The 20,042-nt window shown below is 39.1% G+C and overlaps 3 protein-coding genes across 5 annotated transcripts; 2 read left to right on the top strand and 1 right to left on the bottom strand.

Annotated features, from left to right (window-relative positions):
- The first annotated feature begins 479 nt into the window (after positions 1 to 479).
- Positions 480 to 2,183, top strand: tmem86b (transmembrane protein 86B). Of its 2 annotated transcripts, none has more exons than XM_061712457.1 (3): positions 480 to 777; positions 888 to 1,182; positions 1,433 to 2,183. In XM_061712457.1, the coding sequence occupies exons 2-3, from the start codon at positions 960 to 962 to the stop codon at positions 1,885 to 1,887; spliced, it is 678 nt and encodes a 225-aa protein (XP_061568441.1). In that variant the 5' UTR covers positions 480 to 777; positions 888 to 959; the 3' UTR covers positions 1,888 to 2,183. The 2 variants fall into 2 exon arrangements, with proteins under 2 accessions (XP_061568441.1, XP_061568440.1); XM_061712456.1 differs by having other exon boundaries at positions 481 to 777; positions 939 to 1,182.
- hspbp1 (HSPA (heat shock 70kDa) binding protein, cytoplasmic cochaperone 1) lies at positions 1,634 to 10,871 on the bottom strand. Of its 2 annotated transcripts, none has more exons than XM_061712454.1 (8): positions 10,734 to 10,871; positions 10,352 to 10,481; positions 6,711 to 6,939; positions 6,404 to 6,628; positions 5,904 to 6,059; positions 3,132 to 3,228; positions 2,777 to 2,888; positions 1,634 to 2,629 (listed from the first exon to the last, which is right to left on the bottom strand). In XM_061712454.1, the coding sequence occupies exons 2-8, from the start codon at positions 10,469 to 10,471 to the stop codon at positions 2,549 to 2,551; spliced, it is 1,020 nt and encodes a 339-aa protein (XP_061568438.1). In that variant the 5' UTR covers positions 10,472 to 10,481; positions 10,734 to 10,871; the 3' UTR covers positions 1,634 to 2,548. The 2 variants fall into 2 exon arrangements, with proteins under 2 accessions (XP_061568438.1, XP_061568437.1); XM_061712453.1 differs by having other exon boundaries at positions 10,352 to 10,504; positions 10,734 to 10,862.
- An 866-nt stretch (positions 10,872 to 11,737) lies between these two features.
- On the top strand, positions 11,738 to 18,334 carry tufm (Tu translation elongation factor, mitochondrial). The gene is made up of 10 exons (XM_061712264.1): positions 11,738 to 11,792; positions 13,048 to 13,094; positions 13,178 to 13,316; positions 13,482 to 13,648; positions 14,510 to 14,779; positions 14,936 to 15,068; positions 15,250 to 15,354; positions 15,622 to 15,773; positions 16,231 to 16,350; positions 17,907 to 18,334. Exons 1-10 carry the CDS (start codon positions 11,756 to 11,758, stop codon positions 18,075 to 18,077), a joined length of 1,341 nt encoding a protein of 446 aa, XP_061568248.1. The 5' UTR covers positions 11,738 to 11,755; the 3' UTR covers positions 18,078 to 18,334.
- Positions 18,335 to 20,042: the final 1,708 nt, after the last annotated feature.

The raw sequence follows: 20,042 nt of genomic DNA, 5'->3' as shown, positions 1-20,042 counted from the left end.
CACGTATTGGACATTTTGTGAGAAATAACTTGATCAGAATAAAAAAAGTCCACAAACTAGTAACTTCCATATACATTTGAAGAAATTGTATCATTTAGTGAGCCCTTCGTCATTCTTTGATCACAGTCCAAACCCAAATATTTGTTACACTGCATGTATCACTCATTCCTCATTTATTGTCAAATACAAGTATAGAAATACTACATTTTTGCTTTCAAATTATACAAAGAAAACAAAGTTTATATATCACTCAAAACCAAAACCTTTTTCAGACAAACTAACTCTACAGTTGTTTAATAAACACGTGTAAACATAGACTTACTAACGCCATTAAAGTTCCTATGTAAAGTCATATGAGTCTTTGTTATCCCCTATATTAAAATGGCTACACGTCATTCACCTTTGCTCCTGAAGCGCTGACGTCAACAATGTATCACTGCTGGAGAGGTCAAAGGTCAACTATTTGTCCATGAGACCACGAAACAGGGAAAATATTCATTATCATCGTGCAATCAGGCAGCAAAGTTCGGTCTAAAGTTCATTGTCATGAACATCAAGAGACCGAATAACAGAGCAGAGACTGAAGACAAGGGGTACAAGAGGACATCTGAGGACTGTACGTGTGTTTAATCAAAGCGGACAAGCCAGAACTGGAATAGCAAAGAAAAATAGAAGGCAAAACATTTCCATCCAACTGAGCCTGCTGGAGCACACAGGGCTGAGAAGATGGACATCCTTGATACAGATGCCTTTGACAGGCGGCAGAGGAGAAAAACGGTACAGCTCCCTCCCTGTTCAATATTTCTTTTGTTACTTGCTTCTGTTGTATACATAGGGATGAGATTGGCAAGAATCATGATTCTAACTTTATTTTTCTTTGGGCAAAGTTGTGACAGGTATCTTCCTTTCTTTCTTATCTATTTGTCCCATTCCACCAGTCCTGCGCCATCTTTTTCTCTATGCTGCCTTTCTTCTTGTCTTCAGCCCTTTATTTCTACCTGTGGACCCCTGATTCCCCCCCGTCACTCGTGTCTGCAGGTGTCAAAGCAGCACCGGCCGTTCTCCTGGCTGCAGCGGTGCTGAGCTGGAACGGAGGTCAGAGTGTCCTGGGTGTGGCAGGGGGACTAATCTTCTCCGCTGTTGGTGACTGCTGCTTGGTATGGCCTGAGCTTTTCCTTCACGGTATGAGCGAGAACATTAAATGCTTTTAACAAAATTCACTAGAGCATTTTCCAGATGCAAATGAACCCTTTTTGCATAGGCAATTTTGTTGATTATCACACTCAAATGAACATCTAGAATATGTCATGGGCTTTACAGTTATAACATTATCTTGCATCTACAGATTTCACTAAAATAATAAGCAAAAAATTAATTATACACAACCAAAACTGAAAGTCTCCTTCATAAAGACGATTTTAATGTGTTTCAGGAATGGGGGCGTTTGCTGTGGCTCACCTGTTCTACTCGCTCACCTTCCTGTCCCGTCGTTATGCAACATACTCCTCTCCATCCTCCTTGAATCGTTTCTTATATCTGATTCTGTTTTTGGTGGGAGGAGGTGTCTACATCTATCTGTATCCATTCCTGCGGAAAGCGCCGGACTCTAATCTACTGACTCCAGGTGTGGGGGTCTACATCGTCCTAATCGTCGCCATGGCTGGATTAGCGATCAGAACCCGCCACACAGCAACACTCTTGGGAAGTTTGACTTTCATGGTTTCGGACGCTACCCTGGCTCTTCAAGTTTTCAAGGCGGTGCCGCCAATGCAGAATGGTCAGATTGTTGTTATGGTTACGTACTATCTGGCACAGCTACTGATTGCTATGGGTGACATAAAGGCAGTTGAGACCACAGACTTCAATTCGAAATGGAAGAAGCCCTAATCGGTATCACTTTCATCTTCCCTGACCTTATTGATTTGTTGACCATATTCTTAGAAACTCAGTTGTAATGATCAGCACTCAACAATTATACACATTTATCCTTAAAGATCCCATATCATGGTTATGAGTTCTAACAAAACTGAAAAATGCTCACTGAATATCAGCTCTGAATATTTATTTTCTGTAATTTAATGTGAAATATTTTGAGTGTCAACCATGTACATATGAAAGCATAATGTGAACTGACTGTTGAATGTCTGTTTATTGCTAAAAGTCAATAAATCTGATAACTTCAATGATTAATCTTCTTTTAAAATGAGGCAACAACTTGAAATAAAGATTTCTCTGACCCCAGTGGAGCTGAGGTGTTTACCCTAGTGAAAGAGTAAACAGATGGATGTGTACTTTTGACATAAATAAAAACATTACATATACGTGTTTTTAAGAGGATGTTTGGTATTACTTTTAAGATTTACTAAGAACAAACACTGAACTGAGGTAACTTTATTTAAAAAAGCCGAATATGTTAAGATGCAGTTATTTACACAGTAAAATCCAGCCTCTTGATTACATATGAATAAGGGACCGTCTTAACAGACAAATGATTCAACTTCTACATCATTTACAAATACCAAAACATATGGGAGTGAAGAAAAGGCATTCAACGATCCATCCCGGCATCATCTGACTGCTGGCCATGGAAACACATGCGTACCAAACGCTCGCAGAAGTCAAGTTCTTCCTGTTAATGGGAAAAAAAAAAAAACACGCACTCAATTTTAAAAAGGACAGAAATACCCCTACAGTAAAACAAAGTTCTGAATTGCCCCAGTGTTTAAATCTCATTTTACCATACTTATGTTCAGGGTATAAAATACTTTTTAAATACCTGACTTTCATCTTTTCCCTGGAGATCTTTGACTCGCTGTCTGAGTAATTCCTCCAGACCCAGAGCAGGGTTCCTGCAGTCTTCTAGACCCTGGGGAAAGTCGTCTACCAAACTAGATGGACATTACAAAAGTTGGACATGGTAAGTAATGAATTATAGACAGCTTGGAGTACCAAATGAACACATACAGATTTCCAAAGCTCTTTGCAATATTTTCCATCAATTAATCTACACAGACTCAGACAATAGTGAAGGTCAAACTTCTCCTCAAACCCCCCCTTATATTGGAGTAACTTCAGGTTTGCAATCTTGACCGTGGACCGTGTAATTTGAATGTTTAGAAAATGTTTCTTACCAGCAAAGAGCACCAAGCACATGTTCATGGAAAGGAGAATGTGGCGTGCGGAGAACGGATACCAGTTGCTGCACCATCCCCATGGAAACAACCGTTTCTGTAGGAAGACAAATACTTTAATGTCTATTTAAACAAAATTTATTTAAAAACATTTGGGGCCAAATCCACAAAGAACAGATTGCGCCCGCAAATAGCGCTGTGAATTGCGCCGCATTTGCGCCCGCAATTTGCCCCGCCTTAAGGTCCTATTCACAAAAGATTTTGCTCTAATGATATACCGGGGCAAACACGCCCATAAAGTTTTGCGGCTGAGTGCAATTTGCCCTTGTCTGAGTAAGTGAGCGGAGCTGTTTCCAGTGTTCTCCATATTTCTGCACACACATTGGTCCCTAATGAAAACTGCAGAAATAAAAAAATAAAGCGAGTGAAAATAAAACGTCCCTCCCCACTTTTCAAACTCATGCTTTTGAAAATGTATTTAAAAAAAAAGGTCAGTGAGTTTATGACGCTAGAGAGCAGAAATATTACATTAAAGCGCTTATGTCCCACTCGCTGGTCCTCTCGCCACGATGCGCTGAGGCACAGATATGGAGACATTATGAAGGCCCTTATCAAACTATCCCTTACAAGTGACAAAAAAGATGAGCGTGATGAAGCAAGTGCCCTCAAGAATGCCATAAGCAAATTTTCATTCATATGTTTGGTCAACGTGCAGACCAAGATTTTGGAGGGTGTAAACGCTGCCTCGCAGCAAGCGAAAGACACTGATATCCTCAAAGCATCTACTCTACTGAAAAATGCTGTCAGTGTTTTGATGGAGTACAGGGAGCAATTTGATGAGGTAAAGTCCACCTCTCTTGCTCTAGCCACTAAATGGGGCAGTCAAACACAGTTTGAAAGAAGCAGGGCGAGAAAAATTAAGCGTCACTTTGATGAACTCTCTGAAGACAGCCGCCTCACTGACGCAGAGAGCAATTTTAGAGTAAACGTTTTTAATGCCTGCCTGGATATAATCATCCAGCAACTGTCCCAAAGATTCAGCAGCTTATTTGGAACTGCAAACTTGTTCGAGGCCATTCACCCCAGCACACTGCAGCACGCACAGGATGACGAGTTATACCGAGCTGCCCGGCGGCTTACTGACCACTACAGTCGGGATATCGCTCCCAGCTTCCATGGCCAGCTGCTGTCCTTTAGGACATGTTTCAGGGACATTATGCCAAAGCAAAAAACTGTCACGGATCTAGCCAAGGTGCTGATTGTAAACCATCCAGCGGTGACTTCCACATTCAGCGAGGTTTGCACAGCCTTCATGCTCTTTCTGACTCTTCCCATCACTGTTGCAACCGCCGAGCGGTCATTCTCCAAGCTAAAACTGATTAAAAACTATTTGAGGAGCACGATGGGACAGGAGAGACTGAGTGGACTGGCCATGTTGTCCATAGAAAATGATTGAGTGAGGAAATTGGATATACAGCACTAGTGGATGAGTTCGCGGAGCGCAAGGCACGTCGCGTGCCCTTTAAATAGTGGTGAGTAAGCCTGGGACATTAAACTGCATTAATACAGAATTAAGGTGAGTGGGTTTCAAAATTATGTCAGGGTCCGACGTTATATAGCATATATATATATATATATATATATCACTGACAGGTGATCACAGGTGTCACTGACACTGCAGCGCACGTCTCCACCTGTGACAGCCTGCACAGAAGTGGAGACGGCTCAGTGATAATAACGTTATAATCAGACACATAGCCGCACGTCTTCTCAGGAGGAAGTTCTGAGAAAAAAAACTCTCACACTGATTCATTTACTTTTTATTAATGAACTACGCCAAAACTGACAATCTTCATTGGGTTTAAAGGGCCCGGTCCTTTGCCCCGCCCCCCGGCCCGCCTCTGACTCGTTCCGCTACTGATAAGTCTGATATATGTTGTGATATGTGATGACATTATTAAGCTGTTAAACACACACATTCTAGATTTATATGTTTATATGGAATAGTTTGTAATAAAGCAGCCCCTTATAGGATGAATCCTGAGCTCCTGTTATTTTTATTTTTAAATCCGAGATAAGTCCACAACCCCCACTTGATCTGACTGTTTACAGTCATGTCTGACTATAGATTTCACCCTTAATATCATTTAGTATCACACAGGCTTGAATGATTTTGAAGAGAGAGAGAAACAGAGAGATGGGGAGTGAGGAGTTTGCGCGCAGTTTAATACACGCTTCTGAAAGACGGTATTTGCTCCACTATTTTTGCGTGTGGCAAATAGCGCTGGCCTTTGTGAATTAGGCGGTTTTTGCAATGAGGCTTATTTGCATAGAAAGGGGGCAATTTTGCGCCGAATGTATGAATATTACCTAATTTACATGCATGCAAATGGCACAGGCGCACAATGCCACTATTTGCTTGGCAGCGCAGTTTGTGGTGCAATTCCCCCTTTGCGGGTGCTTTGTGAATTAGTCGCTCTCTTTTTGTCTCATTTGCACCGGTTTAGCGGCCGCAAAAGCCGCGCAATCCTTTTGTGGATTTGGCCCTTGGTTTTTAGCATGGAATAAGTCTGTGGGCGGAGTCCACAACTGTACACGATAATAATACTCTATAAATGAATACTGAAAGGTGCTATGTGCCCCACTTACTAAATTAAACCTCTTCCTGATGAAAAATAAGATATTCAAACTGGCATTTTTAAACAATAAAAGACAATTTCACAGGAATAATTCAGTGAAACTCTCACTATCAGCAGTGTTTTTCATTCATACCTTTCTGCTCAGGGTGTGAGCTCAGCAGATTCAGCAAAAGGAACGCAGACTTGGTCCTGACCTTCTCGTTTTCTGACTGCATAGCTCTCATCAGCACTGAGAAACCATCATAGGACAGGAAGGCCCGGAGTCCCGCCTCCTGCTCTCGAACCAGGCCTTAAAGTCAAACAACGTACATTTTTGTTCTGAGCTGTGCAATGAAACACTCAGATGAACCAAAACCTTGAAAACATTTTGCATGCTGTGAGTCCTTTCACATACTCCCCCAAAAATAACAACGTAAAAAAAACACTCCATCCCTTTGAGGTTTCTGAAGGTGACTAATCATTTTGACCATTTCTGCTACTGTGAGTTGAGGGTTTAAGGAGCTGTTTCAACTGGGTGTGCACGTAATGTTTTAGCTTATCAGTGGAAGCAGCATTAACACAAAGAGCATAATGATGCGGTTCACGTGTGTCTATGCATGTATGATTGTGTACATATTCTCCAGCTCTACTTACATGAGACGGCATAAAGAGCCTTAACTCTGACGGTGGATTGGGGGTCTGAATCCGTCAGCTGGAGGAGCTTCTGCAACACCCCAATATTAAGCAAGTGCTCCTGCACCTGTGGCATGTTCTGAGCACAAGAAGCAATAAGGTCTGCAGCACGCCACCTCAGCCCACTCTTGACGTGACACAGGTACCGGGAGACGCACAACTCCAGTCCACCAAGGGTCATAAAATCTGTAAAGTAACAGGGTCCAGTCAGTACATATGAGTTCATATGTCTGTGTGCATCTTATATCTCTTTAAGAGCATCACAAACCTCTAGCATTGTCCAGGTTTTCACATAACTCTGACAATATCTCAAAGGCTGATTCCCGCTCATGGTCATCATCTTCTTCTTCTTCTTCTTTCCTCGCTTCCTCTCCATCTCTATCGTTTTCACATATTTCACCTTTGCGCAGAACAGCCAAACACTGCTTAATCTCTTCCACTTCATCCATCTGGCCTTTGCACACCTCTGAGAGAGCTTCTGTTAGCCACGTTTTCCTCTGGAACAAAACGACAAATTCAAGATATGAAACCACCTGACTAGCAGAACTAAAATCCTTAAATGAAAAGTCTTTGAGTCCTAGACCACCTAACTGAACCAGATATGGAAAAAAACAGATACAATCACACCGAGCACAGAAATTTTGAGAGGCATTACCAAACCTGAATAATAATAATAATAATAATATTATTATTATTATTATTAATAATAATAAAAAATGTATTTGATTGCTGCCTTTCCTCACCCAAGGTAACCTTACAAAGTTAAAACAGGTAAGATAAGAAAACTTAAACGCACATAACAGAGTCAGGGTCATAGAGAAAAGGCCAGCTTGAAAAGGTGGGTTTTAAGTTTGGTTTTAAAGGATGTAATTGAAGTAATGTTCAGGTATGAGTGCGTTCCAGAGCAGATCTACTGAACGCTCTGCTTCCTATGGTGCTGAGATGGGCAGAGCGAATAGTAAGCTGTACAAGGAGGAGGACTGAGAGTGCAGGAGGGAGTGGCAATGTGGAGCAAGTCAGACATGTAGAGAGGGACCAGATTAAGAATACATTCAAGCAGCAGAGATCTGAAGGAGCTGTATTTTCTGGAGTGACTCATTGGGAAGACCAAAAAGAAAAGAGTTGCAACAGTCAATTTGAGAGGTGACACAGCTGTGGATGAGGATAACAGCAGCATATGGAGTGAGGGAGGAACGCAGCCAATTAATGTTTTGCAAATGAAAATAGGCAGCCCAGGTAACAACGTAACCTGCTCTCTTATTTGTATCTTATGGTTTTATTTGTTGTATTTTTAAATATCTGTACAGCACTTTGGTTGCATTATGGCATGTTAAAGCCCTTTATAAATAAAAGGATGGATGGACGTATGCATGTACGTACGTACTACGTATGTATGTATTGTACGTATGTCACCCAGACTCTTAACCTGAGGTGAGAATGGAGAAGCCATGGGATTTGGAAAGAATAGAGGTCGTACCGACAAGTACAATTTCACTTTTATCACTATTAAGTTTAAGGAAATTAGAGGAGAACCAAGCTTTGATTTCTTGAAGACAGTCAGAAAGGGTGGTAGGTGGTAATGATGAGTTGGGTGTGGAGGAGACGTAGATTTGGGTGTCATCTGCATCTGAAAATTGATGTTGTATTTACGGAAAATGTAACCCAGGAGTAGTACATAGATAATAAACAAAGGGGCCCCCAAGACATAGCCCTGTGGGACACCAGTGGTGACAGAGGTTGATTCTGAGGTGTGCAATGTAAGTTGTATAAACTGTGTGTAGCCAAAAAGATAGGAATACAACCAGGGGAGAAGTATTTGAGAAATACCAATGCAAATCTGTGTCAAAGCCACATGTGTGCATAGTGTTCATTAGGGCTGAACGATATACCGTTATCGTATCTATATCGAGATATGAACATTCAAGACATTAATAACGGAAAAGCAACGATATAAACGATATATTTCCACTCGCCCTGCTTGTACAGCGCGAGCAGTCTCCATAAACATTACTTTTAAGATTGCCCTTGAACGCACCACTACGGCCAGCCAACCACAAAGCTTTTTTCATGCTTGCTGTTGATCGACAGCTGAAGCCAACCAATGACAAACATAGGAGGGAGGGAGGGAGGGAGACGTAGACTGAGACGCACACAGCCACACACACAGGAGAGCGGAGAAGAGTGGAGAAATCGAAACGGAAGAAAAGAGACATGAGTGCGGAGGATAATGCGGCCGGTGGCAGTGCAGAATCTAATTTTGTGCCAAAACATAAATCATCCTCCATTATTTGGAGGTATTTTGGATTTAGAAAGGATGATGTCGACCAGAGCGAGGTGTTGTGCAAGTCGTGCTTGGTGAAAATTGCGACGTGTACTTCGCAGCCATCCGTTTTTTGTTTTGAAATTACAAAATAAAAAAAGAGAAATAAACCAAAATAATCCGTTCCCCATCTTTTGTTTTGATAATAAAAAACGGAAAACGGATCGTTATCCATTATCCGTTATCCGATTTCGTTGATGTGTTTGAAAATCGAAATTGGGAATTAAAACAGCGAGTGGAAAACTCTTTTCTCTATTTCCTATTCGTTTCCAAGGATACAGAAAAACAAGGATTGGACAAATGGGAGGACTGCATATGCGCAGTACTAAATGAAGAAAGTTGTTTCTGGTTCTTTTGTTGATCAGATTGAAAGTTAACATTTTTAGATATTTAAATGTTGAAACAGAAAATGAATCAAATATGAAACCTGGGAGTGAAACATGAGTTTAATCTGTTATCTGTCTTCACTCCGTCATGAAACTGCAGTGATGTTGTGACAGTCCGTTCAGCTGCAGCGTCCAATCAATAACATGTACTGAACTCTAACTCTAACTGCATTGGTTATTTATCGTTAAAGCGGAGCTACAGTAAAATATTTTGATTATTATTTATTATTGAGTAACTTTATGTTAATGTTGATGACTGGCAGTGAGTTCTAATCAATAAAACTGCACTCTTTTGATTTCTGATGTTTTTATTTTTCTGAAAAATGCTTGTTTTTCACCGAACCCGTAGTCATATCGTATCGTATCGATATCGAGATATCTGGCATGAATATCGAGATATGAAATTTTGTCCATATCGTTCAGCCCTAGTGTTCATCACATTCAAGGTATCTTTAATAGATTGTCTACACCCAGTACTGGAGTTGTTAAAAAAAAAAAAATCAGGGGGGATGGTGGATTTTATCATATGGGGACAGATAATTTGTGCTGATTACAAATAATATAATATATTACAAATAATAGCACTGACCAAAACACCTGCAGAAATACTGCAGGAATGACATAGCAGCAGTTAAATGCAGCCTTCTGTAAGCTTTAAATATCCACTGCCGGGCTTACATCAAATACATCAAAACACAACAATAAAAAACAGTTTTCTGAACGTATCAATATGAGTCTGTCCTTCACAGGATAAGTAAAATGGATCACTGCAAAAACTCAAAATCTTAACAAGAATATTTGTCTTATTTCTAGTTAAAATGTCTCATTTTAGTAAAAAAAACATCCTATTACACTTAAAACAAGACTCATCACTGGAAAAAACAACAACTTTCACCTGTTTCAAGTAGATTTTCACTTAAGATAAGTAGAAAAATCTGCCAGTGGAACAAGATTTTTTTCTTGTAATGAGAAGATAAATCTTGTCCCACTGGCAGATTTTTCTACTTATTTCAAGTGAAAATTTACTTGAAACAGGTGAAAATTGTCAAATAAGTTATTTTTCTGGTGTTATTTTTCTGGTGATTACTCTAAATGTTGAAATAGCAGTAAAACCACATTCCTTGATGAAATGACATAAGGGATGGAAAGGGGGATGACAGTTTTACAGGGGGGATGATTTTGATCATTTTTAGGCACACTTACCTCCTCAGACATGGGCTCCAGAGGAGCCGGGCCCTCGGCGGCTGAGCCAGCTTGGACTGCCAGCTGCAGGACTCCCTGCAGGTTCCTGGGGAACCTCCTGTCCTGGTTGTTTTCTGACATGTTTTCAGAGCTGCGCACACACATGCCAATGAGCTAGTGGCATTTAACACAACACAAAAGTAGCAATACAAGGGTACTGTTTCAAACTCAACTTCAAATATACTCGATCGATATTGTTACTGACTGGGTGAAAGACGTTTCTGTTGTTTGGTATAATTTTTTTTTCTATCACTGGGAGTGAAATACTTATATAAAGCGTCTCAGACAAAGCTGTCAACAAATTTAGTTTGTATAACGTATACTGAGTTCTTTTTAATCTTACCTGTAAGAAATCCCCCGATGCAATTTGAAATGAAAGACACAATATTCCTCTCGGTTCTCAGTCCCTGCCTTTATAAACACACCTGAATGCACGAGAACATTCTAGCTAGCTGATCTCACGAGTGAGCAAGGAGGCCGCCATGTTTTACCGTAAAAAGTGAACAAACGAACACTATTGTTTTAGAGTCATTCTTTACTCATCTGCATGCAGTCTCCCCACTACTCACGTTTATTTGAATTTTCACAGACTATATGTCAAATCAGTCCTTCAAACATACAGTATTATGCGGGGCTGAAATTGATACAATCATGGAATCTTAAAAGTCACAGGCGTGCGTTGCGCCGTACAATAATAGTTACGGTAAAACAGTCAAGTTTGCGTTTAGTAACAAAGAGCGGAGTGAAATTGAAATAGGTATCTCACTGATAATGAGCCATTGTATTAATATGAGTGGGGTATTAACATGAATTTTATTTAACTATACATACCGTTTACATCTTATAACTTGTTGGAAACCAATAAATTATACCTTTATATATACCTTTATAAATATTTATTATATTTTGCAATTATATATATTTTAGTTTTTTCATCCTTCTTTCGCTGCATGTGTGTGTTGTGTGTACTGCTGCTGCATAAAGCGAATTTCCCCACTGAGGGATGAATAAAGGACAATCTAATCTAATCTAATCTAATCTAATCTAATCTAATCTAATCTAATCTAATCTAATCTAATAAAAAAAAAACAAAGTAAAAAATAAATGTTTGATTGAAAATAATGTGATATAACATATTTGTAAAGAACTATGATGTAGCCTACTTGGCTTTGCGCTGATATAGAGTATACTGTGATTCATTTATGAATCACATTATGAATCATTATGAATTGATGTTACTATTATTAGTCACTATTCTTTGTGTTTGCTGGAATCTATGCGGTATCTGTGGGACCAGATACGTGAGAACAGGTCAGGCTTTTCTCTTGACATTTCTGTCCTCTTTGGTTTGTCTAACCATCCAAGATGGCCGCGCTTGTGGGGCTCCGTGCGTGTTTCTCCGGTAAACTAGTTTAATTCGTTCAAACTCTGTGCTTTTTCTGCAACTGTGGTTGTCAGTTCGGCTATAATACAATGTATTTTCGCAATGATAGTACAGGCTTTTTTTTTGTTCCAGTTGAGATATGAGATTTTCTTAAAAGAAGAGGGAAAGATGATGCTACCTTTTCTAGCAGAGCAAGGTCACGTTACAGGGAGAGTTAGCTAACGATACAGCTAATAAAGAGGAAGATTGACAGAAAAAATATTGCTATCAGACCTACATCATGACCAGTGTTTAGGTACTGCAAGATTAAGATTTTACAAAGCAAAATGTCATTAGGACAGTCATTTTTCTGCCCAGCTGTCTGTTTTAACTGGACGTGGTTTGACGTTAGCTGCTGCAGAGCTGCAGTGATTTCAAAACCAGATGAAACATTGCTGTCGTCTATTTATTTGAAGAGTCTGGTTGTCAGTTCAGGTGCAAAACAGTGAGAGCTTTAGGCACATGCCTCAGAGATTATGAGTGAAAATGGAGACATTAACTCACGTCTTTCATTAAATCCAGTTGAAATGAGAGCAACAACAAAACACCTTACTTGTTTATGAAATTGAACGTATCTCTTGGTCTTGTAGCATTCAATGTTGATATTTAATTTGATAACCAAGTACACAGCTTATTGTCTCATTTTGGTTCTCAGTATTTACAAATATTTGGTGAAAAATTTGATGTTTTCTATTCTACATGACTGTCTCAGAAAATTAAAATATTGTGATTTTCTGTAATGCAATTACAAAAACAAAAATGTCATACATTCTGGATTCATTACAAATCAACTGAAATATTGCAAGCCTTTTAATATTTTAATATTGCTGATCATGGCTTACAATTTAAGAAAACTCAAATATCCTATCTCAAAAAATCTGAATATTCTGGGAATCTTAATCTTAAACTGTAAGCCATAATCAGCTATATTAAAATAATAAAAAGCTTGCAATATTTCAGTTGATTTGTAATGAATCCAGAATGTATGACATTTTTGTTTTTTTAATTGCATTACAGAAAATAAAGAACTTTATCACAATATTCTAATTTTCCGAGACAGTCCTGTATGTGCAGAAATATTGGTAACTCTAAATGGTCCACAAGTGTAAAATGTCTAGTAATTGTGATTAATTTGAAGAAAATCATTTGAATACCCTCCCTACGACAATACATGCCTCAGAGAATATTTATAACAATGACATTATATTTAGAAAATTTCTTCCCCTGTTCTCAGCCCTTCAGCTTTCTTCGCCAAGCCTCCTGCACAGTTCTTTCAGACTGGTAAATATCAGCACAAACGGTTGTTTTCTGACTGTACAACATGGGTTTTATTTCTAAATCCTGAGTTTTTCTTTGTTTTGCAGTGCACTGTGCCGTTGAGTCGACGGACCTTTGCCGCCGAGGCTAAGAAGACGTACAGCAGAGACAAGCCTCATGTGAACATTGGAACAATTGGGCACGTTGATCACGGCAAGACCACTCTGACTGCAGCCATCACTAAAGGTACAAGCTATTATGTTTAAGCGCCTGCTGTCAAATCAGTCCAAGTTTGTGTAAATGCATGCAATATGAGTTATTTTTACTGACCTTCAAGGAAATATAAATACTCTTGGTTTTATGCAGTAACTAAAAATGATCAGAGTATTCTAACTCCCCCCACTCCCTCAGTGCTTGCGGATGCTGGTGGTGCAAACTTCAAGAAGTATGAGGACATTGATAATGCCCCAGAGGAGAAGGCCAGAGGAATTACCATCAATGCCTCTCACGTTGAATACACCACAGCCAACAGACATTACGCCCACACAGACTGTCCTGGCCACGCTGACTATGTCAAGGTAATTTATCTCCTATCTGGATTCCAGCCTGGGATCTTCTGTGATACAAATACCGTATTTTCATTCATTCATCATTCATTTGTATACAAGCCGCATCCGCTCTATTTAAAAAAAAAAAAAAAAAAAAAAAAAAGATATGCAAGCCGCAGATATTTATGTTGTTAGATTAGATATTTACTACATGTACAGAAGGATTTTGAACTGTAAATGATGTACATGTTTGTACCTAAATAGATCCTTTCCTAACAGTGTCTTTTAACACGGCAGCAACTTTGCTGATTAAAACGGGACAGAACCAAGAGAAAATAACCGCTATTTATTTATCTATTTATCTGTTTGAAATATGCTTCTACCTACTTCTATCTGCTAAAGAACAAGTAGCGTATTCTTCTTTGCATTTATTTTGTCTTAGTTTTGATTCTAATTCCGGTTAGAGCGCCCCAAGCGGTGGAAGAAAAATCCAAAGAATAGCTGTACCTTTGTATAAGCTGCATGGTCCAAAACCTATGAAAAAAGTAGCGGCTTATAGTCCAGAAAATACGGTAATTTGTTTAATTCCTCTGGATTTGACTTTAATTTCTGAGGTACAGTACCAATGGATCTATAGTGCACTGTCTCTAAACACCATGGCACATGTATGCAACAGATCAGAGAAACAGTGCATGTGACAGTGTAGTACATCCCTGCCTTATTGTGATCGGATCAATATGTTCTGAACTGGTTGAAATGGCTATGAATGGCACGTGTATTAGACTCATTTCACGGGACAGAATTTTCATGAAGTGAATGTTATGCCTGTCCTGGATTCAGCCTTAAATTTGCAAATGTTGACTATGATCATACGCTGCTCGTCCCTTTCAGAACATGATCACGGGCACAGCTCAAATGGACGGCTGCATCCTGGTGGTGGCGGCCACCGACGGTCAGATGCCTCAGACACGTGAGCACCTCCTGCTGGCCAGGCAGATTGGTGTTGAGCATGTGGTAGTTTTCATCAACAAAGCTGACGCTGTGGAAGACAAAGAGATGTTGGACCTGGTGGAGATTGAGATCCGTGAGCTTCTCACTGAGTTTGGCTACGATGGCGATAGCACTCCTGTTGTGATCGGGTCTGCCCTCTGCGCTCTGGAGGTAGGAAAAATACTGACACTCGGTTGGATCATAGTTCAGGCCAGCTGTTGCTCTTTGATCTTTCTTAATTTATTTTGATCAGTTAACAACAGTTAACAAAGCTTTAGCCTGAATGTGGTTTATCTTGTGTAACGATAATATTTTGCTTCGTTTTAGGGCAGGGAGCCAGAGCTGGGTGTGAATGCAGTGATGAAACTCCTGGAGACTGTGGATACTTATGTTCCTTTGCCCAAAAGAGATATGGAAAAACCGTTCCTTCTGCCTATTGAAGGAGTTTATTCAATCCAAGGTAGGAAAAGGTGAAATTTGAAATGTGCAAAGTCTTAGTGTTGCAGTTTAAGAGGAATGCTGATTTCTCCTTGTAACATTTCTTTCACTTGCTTGCTGTTAATTGAAGTGTTTTGAAAGTGTAGAAACAAATTCCTACGTGATCATTACCTTTAATCAAAAGTTTACTCCTTGCCCCTAAGGGAGAGGCACAGTTGTGTCAGGCACCATGGAGAGAGGTATCATCAAGAAAGGAGACGACTGTGAGTTTGTGGGACACAACCGCAGCTTCAAGTCTGTAGTTACAGGTGAGTAACAGAAAATCAGAGACACATGATTTCCTGTGTTGTGTGTGAAGATGGGACACAACCAAAATATATCAGATCATAAGATAAAAATCCACATGTCGTTGTGGAAGGCCCAGTGAATAGTTTGAAGAATCTAGATGTGATTTTAGGGTGCTGTTGGATTCATTGTTACATTAGCACAGCAAGAAAGATGCACCTTCAGCCTGACATGCATGTCATAGAATATTTTAATATACATTTTTTTGAGTTTAATCCTCTTGTGTTTAGGTATTGAGATGTTCCACAAGTCTCTGGACCGGGCAGAGGCGGGAGACAACCTGGGGGCGCTGGTCCGAGGCCTGAAGAGGGAGGATTTGAGGAGGGGGATGGTGATGTGCAAACCAGGCTCCATCTCGCCTCACCAGAAAGTCAAAGCACAGGTCGAACAGCATGAAGTTTCTACTTCTTACTTAGTCATTTGTCATATTTGGAAATGGTTAATGAATAAAGACGATTATTTTCATCCTCTGTAAGGGCAGATTATCAGTGTTTGTGCAGGCGGGAGGATAAAAATAATAATGAGTAAAGCTCTGTGTTTCAGTGATATGAATGTAAATAAAGCCTTGGTGCGAACAGAATGGTATAAGGAGCTTCTTTTTCTAATTTAGAAATGCATCATTTTAAGAAATGTTTTATTTGTCTGCAGTTTTATGTCATTTTGCTCAACTTTGAGTCCATTTTGTGTAGATTTTCATAGGCGCTGAATTCATAAAAGCAGAAATAAAAAATATTTTAAAACCTCAAAATACCATGACACCTTTACTTATCTCTAATTTAATTGTCATATTTGTCCACAACCCTCCATGTAAATAGCTTGTGTGGTGTGTGTTGTTTCAGGTGTACGTTCTGAGTAAGGAGGAGGGAGGCAGACACAAACCGTTTGTCACCAACTTCATGCCCGTCATGTTTTCCTTCACCTGGGACATGGCCTGCAGGATCACTCTGCCTGGTGATAAGGTATGTGTTTGTGGGCGTCAGCTTCTTTTACTTTTCACTTCTTTATTTTTAAGATTATACAACAAACAGACACGAAAACCAGCAGCAGAAGGTTTCCTCCTGAGGTTTTACAATTAATGCCAAGTTCAGAGTTCATGACTGTCCAATGCAGAAGGGGGCAGTAGTGAGTAAACTGGTGTGTATTCAGTAGCTCAGTGATGTCACTGCTGCCTTCCTTCACGTGGTCTTATCTAGTGTGGTGAACTAAGGGATGGTTTTTACTGACCAGCTCAACACTGAACCCACTCACGGTGGGATTTGGTGTGTTAGAGGGCTAAGAATTTAATAGTGTGGGCATCTTGGCTGGTTACATTTTTGCATTGGTGTTTAAGACTACATTTTTATAGTTTAGGTCAGTGGTCCCCAACCTTTTCTGTACCGCGGACCGGTTTAATGTCTGACAATATTTTCACAGCCAGATCTAAAGGTGTAGTTGATAAAAACTAAATAAAATGACAAGATAGGCATTAAAAACGGTGGTATTTTCTCTATAATAATAATAATAATAATAATAATGATGATGATGATGATGATGATAAAACATAATTTTCGAAAAAATAAAATAATGGAAATTGTAAATTACCTTTAATATGAGTATTTCTATAAATCTGTTTTTATGTCTCATTAACGTTATTTAAAGCCAGGCTTTTATTTTATTTGTTATATATATACAAACTAGTGTCAGGAATGCTAAAGTGGAGCCTAACTGACACAAAAAGCACCTGCTGATAAGGATTTGTTTTCTTTGCAAATGTTATGCCGTATTTATGTACATATTGAGCTTCGTTGCCATGGTTATTCATGTATTGTGGTTAACGGTAGCTGTTATTACCGACCGAACGAGCAGCTGCGTCGGTCTGTATTTAAGTTAAATGAAACTTATATGAATGTAGAAAGACTAACTCTATTTTATTTTATTCTTTTATAGCTCTTACGGTTTGTTTGCAGTGTATTTACTGTACATCCAAGGAATAAAAACATCTTCATAGACTTTGAAATGGGTGACATCCTCCATTGGTAAAATTAATTGTCGGTTGCATTCATGATCGTATTGCCTCCGTCAAAAGTTGGGGGATTTTTAACTTTTCTCACTTCAACTCATACGTCAGCCAATTAAGTTGCAGATACACAGCTGAAACCGAGCCAATGAACATATAACATGGAGGCAGTTCACCACTAACGTCTTCATCCCTGAAATTCCCCTCTCTGCTTACACTTGTGATGAACAGAATTCACTCAAAAATAAGGGTTTGCAGATTGCCAATGGAAATCCTAGATAATCAAAGGCCATGACGACTGCGTTGGCTAGAGTTGTGGGTTGCCACAGCGCTGCTGTGTGAATCCAGTGATGGGTATAAAGTTGTAACCGTTAAGGTACGGTCTGATAATGACAATGTGTTCTTTTGTATAAACCAGTTTTTAAATATGTTGTTTTTTAATATGAACATATATTTTGGTTTAATAAGTAATACAAGGTTGATATGAATAAATATATATGTTCTTTGTTGCTGTTTAAGGAAATGGTGATGCCTGGTGAGGACACATCGTTGACGCTGACCCTCCGCCAGCCGATGGTTCTGGAGAAAGGCCAGAGGTTCACTCTGAGAGACGGAAACAGAACCATTGGTACCGGCCTGGTTACAGACATCATGCCCGTCACAGATGAAGACTTGTGCAACTGGGGATGAAGAAAAACTCTGTAAAGAGGGGTGGGATGGGGTTTACTGCCGGGGTTAGTGTGGGAGGCTGGTTGGGCGACCGGATGCTCAGATGAATTACTTCTCGAAAATGTGCACATAAGTCAAACAGGAAAAGCTTCAAAAGAGTGAAAGGCTTTGTCGTGCGATTCCACTCAACCAAAATATCTGTAATGCTCAGTATGGACTTTGTGTTTAAGGATGGTCAAAATAATGTCATTTATGTAATAAAATGTATTTAATAATAACAGTGACTCCTTTCTTTTGTGGCAAAGCAACACAAGTTTAAAAAATAAAAACATGCTATAAGTTAAGTGGAATCCTAAAGTAAAGTGTTACAGGTTTTTATTCATGTATTTATTTTCATACCGCTGCGTGTCGTCCATATACCAGTTGAGGGCAGCAAAGATGTTTAAAAATGTGCAACACTGTTGGAATAGTTTTGATTTCAATGAACGAGATTACGTGTGACGTTCATACTGTGGAAATTTTACTTGATACAATAAAAATATTAATGTTCATTTAACACTTTTGACAGGAAAGACCACTATTTTTCTAGATTGTCTGGATACAAACAGATTTCAAAATCATCACTAACTACTAGATACCGCTGTATTATATAGTTATATTTGTTTTTTTCCCACAGAAATGAAACAGTCATATTCAAACAACAGAATAATGGATAGTGGTCCTTTAGGAAAATACATTTATTCACTGATTAGTGTAAATTAGACTTTTGTCTGACTGAAAATCTTTGAAAAGTCCTGAACTAACTTGAGAGACATCAGATAAAATATACTTTTGTTTTTAATGGTTCAGTGAGAGCTATACATTTTGAATTGAGGGAACATATTCCTGAATCCAACTTTACAGCCATGTTTCCGTAAAATGTCTCCAAACTGGATGAGCATCTGAGAGATGGAGATAACCCCTTATGGACAGTGAGGCTGGGGTTTTGAAGACATTAGGTCTTTTAATGTAAAGTGTTCAGCAGAACCTGGCAGGTCCTGTTCTCGGCATTCCCTCTTGTTTGCTTGTTCCCAGCAGGAAGTTCTGCTCTGTGTTTGCTGACGGTATCCGAGTCAGTGCCTCGTGTAATCCAATCAGCCTGTCACTGTAATCAAATACTGCGTGTCTGCAGCAGCCGAGTCTGGAGTAGTGAGTAGCGTTGAGTGATGTGCTCAGCTGGACGGTGAAGGTCTCTACGAGCAGAATGACTTACAAGAGACAGATGGACAGACAAACTCTGCCAATGGTATGCAACAGTGCTGATGTATTCAATGGGATTCAAAACACTGTTAAAATATGTGATTTACTTGTTCATTTTAAAGTCTACCTCACATTGAGTGGACACATCAGACATATGACCACCAAATATGCATCAGCAGCCTTCTGTCTTTGGTTGAGTGGTTTACGGTTTAGGTGTTTCAACCCTGCTGATTTAACCACCTAAATAATACAATTATGTGGCATTTAAATAATATTAAATCATAACTGTAAATCTTATATCACAAAGAAGTTAAGTAGTGGTTTTGAGTTTATCTCTGTGAGCTTGGGAAGCTTTTTTACAGCAATATTTGACAATTGAATCTATTAAACTTACTTCTACCATCATTTAAAGTCACATGAGTACTTTTATACATTTTCTATCACCCGTACAGGACTAGTGATAAATTATGACTTTTAAATAGATATATAATCTAACTTGATTTGAATATATGACCTAATTGTTAGTTTATTAAGAGTTTTTTCAGTGTTTATATGCCTCTCATCTTTAAACCAGGGAATTGTATTGTTCTTATTTCAATGTTTAAATAATGTAGTGTAAAGTTTATAATTTATAATATGTTCCCTTAAAAAAACATTTTTTTTTCATAAATCTTCTCATGTGTTAACTTTTGCACTTCTTCCCGTGCAGCACTCAGATAAAGGTTTCAGTTACATTTGCATCCACCC

The sequence above is a fragment of the Cololabis saira genome, chromosome 21 (assembly GCF_033807715.1).
Source record: "Cololabis saira isolate AMF1-May2022 chromosome 21, fColSai1.1, whole genome shotgun sequence".
In the NCBI taxonomy this organism is placed as follows: domain Eukaryota; kingdom Metazoa; phylum Chordata; class Actinopteri; order Beloniformes; family Belonidae; genus Cololabis; species Cololabis saira.
Note: the sequence above shows the minus strand (reverse complement) of the source record. Positions and strands in the feature narration are given on the sequence as shown.

What these genes read in the sequence shown, in the direction of transcription:
- tufm (XM_061712264.1), top strand. Translation starts at nt 11,756, where the DNA reads ATGGCCGCGCTTGTGGGGCTCCGTGCGTGTTTCTCCG. An exon ending in CTGCCCTCTGCGCTCTGGAG is followed by an intron (nt 14,780 to 14,935) that starts GTAGGAAAAATA and finishes GCTTCGTTTTAG; the next exon opens with GGCAGGGAGCCAGAGCTGGG. An exon ending in ACCAGAAAGTCAAAGCACAG is followed by an intron (nt 15,774 to 16,230) that starts GTCGAACAGCAT and finishes GTGTTGTTTCAG; the next exon opens with GTGTACGTTCTGAGTAAGGA.
- tmem86b (XM_061712456.1), top strand. Translation starts at nt 727, where the DNA reads ATGGACATCCTTGATACAGATGCCTTTGACAGGCGGCAGAGGAGAAAA. An exon ending in GGCGGCAGAGGAGAAAAACG is followed by an intron (nt 778 to 938) that starts GTACAGCTCCCT and finishes CCATTCCACCAG; the next exon opens with TCCTGCGCCATCTTTTTCTC. An exon ending in GCCTGAGCTTTTCCTTCACG is followed by an intron (nt 1,183 to 1,432) that starts GTATGAGCGAGA and finishes AATGTGTTTCAG; the next exon opens with GAATGGGGGCGTTTGCTGTG.
- hspbp1 (XM_061712453.1), bottom strand. Translation starts at nt 10,495, where the DNA reads ATGTGTGTGCGCAGCTCTGAAAACATGTCAGAAAACAACCAGGACAGG. An exon ending in TGGAGCCCATGTCTGAGGAG is followed by an intron (nt 6,940 to 10,351) that starts GTAAGTGTGCCT and finishes GTTTTGTTCCAG; the next exon opens with AGGAAAACGTGGCTAACAGA. An exon ending in AAACCTGGACAATGCTAGAG is followed by an intron (nt 6,629 to 6,710) that starts GTTTGTGATGCT and finishes GTTACTTTACAG; the next exon opens with ATTTTATGACCCTTGGTGGA.